At 65.2% G+C, this 6,372-nt stretch overlaps 1 protein-coding gene across 1 annotated transcript in view; it reads right to left on the bottom strand.

Moving 5' to 3' along the window:
* Positions 1–202: 202 nt before the first annotated feature.
* Positions 203–6,372, bottom strand: part of VIPR2 (vasoactive intestinal peptide receptor 2) — a 17,331-nt gene continuing 11,161 nt past the window's right edge. Inside the window, exons 2-9 of the mRNA XM_060195689.1 lie at positions 4,691–4,832; positions 3,982–4,132; positions 2,995–3,055; positions 2,690–2,759; positions 2,271–2,362; positions 1,864–1,990; positions 1,585–1,626; positions 203–1,194 (exon numbers count right to left, since the gene is read on the bottom strand). Of these exons, the coding sequence (XP_060051672.1) occupies positions 1,018–1,194; positions 1,585–1,626; positions 1,864–1,990; positions 2,271–2,362; positions 2,690–2,759; positions 2,995–3,055; positions 3,982–4,132; positions 4,691–4,832 (862 nt within the window). The 3' untranslated portion in view covers positions 203–1,017. The remainder of the gene's footprint in view (positions 1,195–1,584; positions 1,627–1,863; positions 1,991–2,270; positions 2,363–2,689; positions 2,760–2,994; positions 3,056–3,981; positions 4,133–4,690; positions 4,833–6,372) is intronic.

The following is a 6,372-nucleotide window of genomic DNA, read 5'->3' as shown; positions in this document are numbered from 1 at the left end:
GGTGCTGGCCCCAGCAATGGGGGCTCCCAGAGGGCTGTCCAGCAGGGCCTGTCCCCAGCTCACTCCCTCATGCCAGGGACCCCTGCTCATGCTGTGCCCACGGCATGAGGCGTGGGAGCCCCAGTGGGGACGCTGGGCTGGGGGTCTGGGCGTCCGCAGACTGCAGGCTGGGGCTCGAGATCAGTGAGAGCTCAGTGCAGACAGGAGGCGGGTTTATTGAGATGCCAGCCACACCCACGAGGAGCTGTGGGGCTGAGGCCGTGTCCCCACCCGAGGGGTGTCCCAGACTGGTCTGCAGCGGTGAGGAGCCTCGCCACGGCGGCCGGCTGGGGTGTGGTCACCGTGGGCCCTCAGCTCCTGGCGGCCTGGAGCCCTGGACACCGGGCTCATGGCCGTCTGCCCCACTCAGTCCACGAGGGGCCGAGGCTCCTGCTCACGGCACTGGGTGGTCAGCCTGCCTCCTGGTCCAGCCACTGCCTGGTCTGGGGGACTGTCCGAAGGGGTGACCTCTGGGGGGGGCCGACAAGGTTGGGGGTCAGCTAGGAGACCCTGTCTCATCTATCTCTGCCCACTGTCTTTGTCCATCTTTGTCCATTTGTCTTGGCCCTCCTGACCTGCTCCCCCTACATCTGAGGACCAGAGAGACAACTTGTTCTGAGCAGCGGCTTCACTCTGGGTCAGAGTCTGGGGACGGGACCTGGGGCGGGTGTCACAGCAGAGTGGGTGCCAGGCCTGCCCCCCACCTCGAGTCCTCTGCCGCAGAACAAGAGCTCAGTGCCAGCACTGCGGGGTGAGCGGGGTCTGGTGACGCACTGCACTTTGGGTACCAGGCAGGATGAGGCCACTGTCTGTAGGGGACCCAGGCTGGCACCCGCTGTCCTGGCCTGGCCGCATCCTGGGGCCTTGCGTCCCTGCCTGGACGGCAGCCGCCCTGGGGACTGCAGAGTCAGGCTGTGGCTGGGGTTCAGGCTCCAGGGTGGGGGGACGGGTGCCCCGTGTCCAGGAGGGAGGCGGCTGCTAGATGACAGAGGTCTCTGTCTGCAGGAAGGACAGGGCGCGAGAGCCACGGGGACCCTGCAGGCCGCCCTCCGAGCCCTGGCGGGATACCAGGCTGGAGCCCCGCAGCCGGCACCCCCCCAGCCCCCCGGGCCCCGGGCACAGGCCGCGCCACGTCCGCTTCAGCTCACTCTGCACCTGCAGGTGGGGGCCAGGGAGAAGCACCTCAGGGCAGGGGCCGAGGAGAAGGCAGAGCTAGGGAGAGACACAGGGACAGAGCTGGACACAGACGGAGAGGCAGCAGAGGCACACGCCTCGGGGGGCAGACAGGCGGCTCTGGGCTGTGGTTTTGGCAGTGCAGCCCTGAGACCCCACTCGGGGCTATGACGGCCACCAGGGATGGGACTTGGCAGACGTGCGGGCGACGTGAGAGCAAACAGAGGATACGTGGGGACACGGGGCAGGCGGGGACGCAGGAGACACGCAGCGTTCGGAGGAGCCGGCTGCCGCCGACCCCATGGGTGGGTCCTGATGGGAGCTGGGGGAGGGGGCACCCGTGGGGGCTGAGCTGAGGGGCCCCTCACCTACCTCGCTGTTCAGGAAGCAATACAGCACAGCCACCACCAGGCCCTGCAAGGGAGGGCAGCCGCCACAGAGCGTCAGGGCCACGCAGGAGGGCAGGACTCGCTCTGCCATGCGGAGTGGAGCGGCCAGGCCACGTGGGGTGGTCGGGCAGCGCTCGGGGGCCAGAGTTCACTCGGGGCCCACTGGAGGGGGCTCGGGCCATTTGGGCCATTTGGGACGGGCAGGGGTCACTTGCTTCTCAGGGGCTGCAGAAGGCCAGCCTGGGGGAGGTGGCACCCATACCTGGAAGGATCCCACACACAGCTCGAACAGGATCTGGTAGCTGGAGGGCACGACGGGCAGCACGGCGAAGACCACGTAGTGGATGCCGAACAACGGGATCAGCAGCAGGGTGGACTTGGCCAGCCGCCTGGGGGGCATCCCAGGCCTGGGAACTCCACCAACCAGCGCCCATGGGGCTGTCGGTCTGGGGCTGAGCTCCCCCGCCCCCAACTCAGAGCCCAGGCCACGGCCCGACAAGTGCCGGGGACCCACTGGGAGAATTGTGGCCCACACCCCGCCGGGTCCCCCACGGGCCAGGATGCCCCTTCCTGCCCCCTTGATCCCTGCATCCTGGGACTCCCCACTTCCAGCCCCCCATGTCCTGGGGTCCCCGTCCCAGAACTGCCCGGTGTCCAGGGTCCACTCACCTGTACTGTGACTGGTCATTCCCGCCCACGTCCGGGGAGGTCAGCTTCTGCAGCAAGATGCGGATGATGCTGACAAAGAGGATGAAGTTGACCTGAAGGAACACGGCGTGTGATGTCCTTAGGAAGGACTGCAGTCCTAGAAGTCAAGCTCTGCCCAGTGGGGCCTCCTGCCTGCCCCCTCCAGCCCCAGTTGCTGGACTCTGACTGTCTGACCACAGACTGAGGTCAGTGCTGAGGTGACTGAGGTGGACAGAGGACAATCTGGACAGCCCCAGCCCCAGGGCTCTCCCCGACTCCCCTCCCCGGGCTGGGTCCTGAGGGTGCCCCAGGCCACCTTGCTGAAGGGGCCTATGTTCCTGATCCGCTCCCCCACCTAGTCTGATCCCCCTCCCCGGGGGCACAGGGACTCAGCTACTTACAAAGATAGAAATTAAAATTGGGGTCCGGATGACCCACCAGGGGATGCTGTGCTCATTGGTGTCCCAGCAGCTGTGGGAGAGGTCAGGTGAGTGTGACCCCTGCCAGGAGATGGGTGAGCCCCGCTGCCTGCACCCCACACCCAGACTCCTGCAAACATTAGCCTCTCCTGAGTGCTCCCCTCTACCTGGCTCCTCCTTGCCCCTGCCTGCCTAGGGTGACCCCCTTCTCACGTGGCACCCCGGGCCACAGGCCAGGACCCAGGAAGGATCCAGCTGCCTGTCTGGGCGGGAGGAAGCCCACTCACCCAGTGTCCTCCAAGGAGAGCCGGGCTGCAGTCCACGCACCTGCGCACATGGTGGGGACACCTGTGGGGTGGCCAAGGGTCACCCCACGCAGCCCTGGTCCAGTCCACAACCCCAACCAGGTCCCACCCATCTGGGGTCTCATCCAAGTCCCAACCAAGGCTCTCTCAACACTCCGGCCCATGGTCCTGCCGTGTACCCGCTGTTAACCTGCCCCACTGTCCCCAGCCATGGACCCATTACCTGCCCCATTCCTGTTCCCTCTTGTTACCTGCCCCCAGCTCTGTAAGCATTACCTGCCCTCATTCCTGTCCCTTCCTGTTACCGGCCCCCAGCCCTGTCCCCTCCTGCTACCTGCCCCAGCCCTGTACCTCTGTCACCTGCCCCCTGACCTTGTACCCAGTTACCTGCCCCCAGCCCTTTACCCCCGTTACCTGGCTCCCAGCCCTGTACCCCAGTTATGTGCCCCCAGCCCTGTACCCCAGTTACCTGCCCCCAGCCCTGCACCCCAGTTACCTGCCCCCAGCCCTGCACCCCAGTTACCTGCCCCCAGCCCTGTACCCCCGTTACCTGCCCCCAGCCCTGTACCCCCGTTACCTGCCCCCAGCCCTGTACCCATTACCTGCCCCCAGCCCTGTATCCATTACCTGGCTCCCAGCCCAGTACCCCAGTTACGTGCCCCCAGCCCTGTACCCCAGTTACCTGCCCCCAGCCCTGTATCCATTACCTGCCCCCAGCCCTGTACCCATTACCTGCCCCCAGCCCTGCACCCCAGTTACCTGCCCCCAGCCCTGTATCCATTACCTGCCCCCAGCCCTGCTTGCTGGCCTGTGGCTGGACCCCCTCCCTTTGGTGACTGGGCTGGGGGGAGGGGAGGGGCTGTGTCCTCGCTGTTTTTGGGAGCTGGGTAGAGGCCAGGATGGGGTTCAGGCATGTGGGGGTCCTCATGCAGGTCCGCAGGCCTCTCCCCACATCCCTGCTCAGCTCACCCCATCCGAGCAGCAGGTAGGCCAGGAAGCATCGGCTGGGCGAGAAGGAGGCCCGCAGCAGAGTGTGGAGGTATAGCCCCTCCACCAGTAGCCAGCAGAAGTTGGCCAGGACGCAGTACTGGAACAGCACCAGGCTCAGCTTGCAGCCCACCTGACAGGACAGGGCAGGGCAGGGCACCCGGGCGTCAGAGCGGGGGCCATCCGAGGGCCAGAGCGGGGGCACCAGGGGGGTCAGAGCGCAGTCACTGGGGGTCAGAGCAGGGGGCACTTGGGGGCCAGAGCGGGGTCACTCAGGGGTCAGAGCCGGGGTACATGGGGAAAGGCCACATGGGAAAGACATGTGCAGCATGGGGTCACAAGGGAAGGGTCAGACATGGAGCCACACAGGAAGGTCACACACCCAATGACACACAGGAATGTCACACAGTAACACAGGCGTGGCCATCAGACTCAAACATCATACAGGGCTGTCATGTGCAGGTCTCACAGACACAGGGATGTGACACCACACATGGGTTTCACACAGGGAAGTCACACAAGGGTGTGACAAGGGACATGACCACCATACACAGGGACATTCCACACGGGGACACAGTCCAGCAGGCTCCAGGCGGCACACAGGGCTGTCACATGCCGGTCTCACAGGCACGGTTCCCGCAGGCCCTGCTGCCCCGCCTCAGAACAGGGATGTATCCCTGGGGCCCCTCACCCAGGACAAAGGCTGGTCGGGGCAGTGCAGTGTCGCCGAGCTGGAGTAGAGGACGTTGTCCTTGACCAGCACAGAGATGGCCCGCAGGATGAAAGACAGGAAGAGGTTCAGGTGGATGGAGTTCCGGGTGCAGTGCAGCTTCCTGGGTGGGAGAGAGGGGGAGGGGAGGAGGGTGACCAGGAGCACTGCCACTGGCCGAGGCAAAGCAAGGGTTAACTGACTTAAAGGATCAAGTACAGACACCCCCCATCTGCAAACCCCCAGGAGGGGAGGGAATCCTCTGCCTAGATGCTGTGAAAGGGCCTTTTTGACACATTCTGCTGGAGAAAACATCACTGGACTTTTGCTTTGCATTTAAATTATATTTTTATTATTGATAGAGACAGAGAAATTGAGAGGGGAGGGAAGATGGAGAGGGAGAGGGAGGGAGTGGGGGAGAGGGAGAAGGGGGAGAGGGATGGGAGAGGGAGAGGGAGAGGGGGAGACAGAGGCAGAGGGAGAGGCAGAGGGAGAGGGAGAGGCAGAGGCAGAGGGAGAGGGAGAGGGAGATGGAGAGGGAGAGGGGGAGACAGAGGCAGAGGGAGAGGCAGAGGGAGAGGGAGAGGGAGAGGCAGAGGCAGAGGGAGAGGGAGAGGGAGATGGAGAGGGAGAGGGGGAGACAGAGGCAGAGGGAGAGGCAGAGGGAGAGACGGAGAGGGAGAGGGAGAGGGAGAGGGAGAGGCTGAGGGAGAGGGAGAGGGGGAGGCAGAGGGAGAGGCAGAGGGAGAGGCAGAGGGAGAGGGGGAGGCAGAGGGAGAGGGAGAGGCAGAGGGAGAGGGAGAGGCAGAGGGAGAGGGAGAGGCAGAGGGAGAGGGAGAAGGAGAGGGAGAGGGAGAGGGAGAGGCAGAGGGAGAGGCAGAGGCAGAGGGAGAGGGAGAGGGAGAGGCAGAGGGAGAGGCAGAGGCAGAGGGAGAGGCAGAGGGAGAGGGAGAGGGGGAGGCAGAGGGAGAGGCAGAGGGAGAGGCGGAGGGAGAGGGAGAGGCAGAGGGAGAGGGAGAGGCAGAGGGAGAGGGAGAGGCAGAGGGAGAGGGAGAGGGAGAGGGAGAGGGAGAGGGAGAGGGAGAGGGAGAGGCAGAGGCAGAGGGAGAGGCAGAGGGAGAGGCAGAGGCAGAGGCAGAGGGAGAGGGAGAGGCAGAGGCAGAGGGAGAGGCAGAGGCAGAGGGAGAGGGAGAGGCAGAGGGAGAGGGAGAAGGAGAGGCAGAGGGAGAGGCAGAGGGAGAGGGAGAGGCAGAGGGAGAGGCAGAGGCAGAGGCAGAGGGAGAGGCAGAGGGAGAGGGAGAGGCAGAGGGAGAGGCAGAGGGAGAGGGAGAGGGGGAGGCATAGGGAGAGGCAGAAGGAGAGGGAGAGGGAGAGGGAGAGGGGGAGGCATAGGGAGAGGCAGAAGGAGAGGGAGAGGGGGAGACAGAGGCAGAGGGAGAGGCAGAGGGAGAGGCAGAGGGAGAGGCAGAGGGAGAGGGAGAGGGAGAGGGGGAGGCAGAGGGAGAGGCAGAGGCAGAGGGAGAGGCAGAGGGAGAGGGAGAGGCAGAGGGAGAGGGAGAGGGAGAGGGAGAGGGAGAGGCAGAGGCAGAGGCAGAGGGAGAGGCAGAGGGAGAGGCAGAGGGAGAGGCAGAGGCAGAGGTAGAGGGAGAGGGAGAGGGGGAGGC

Source organism: Erinaceus europaeus, chromosome 8 (assembly GCF_950295315.1).
Source record: "Erinaceus europaeus chromosome 8, mEriEur2.1, whole genome shotgun sequence".
Lineage (NCBI taxonomy): Eukaryota > Metazoa > Chordata > Mammalia > Eulipotyphla > Erinaceidae > Erinaceus > Erinaceus europaeus.
The sequence above is the reverse complement of the archived record's forward strand: the minus strand, read 5'-3'. Positions and strand labels throughout refer to the sequence as shown.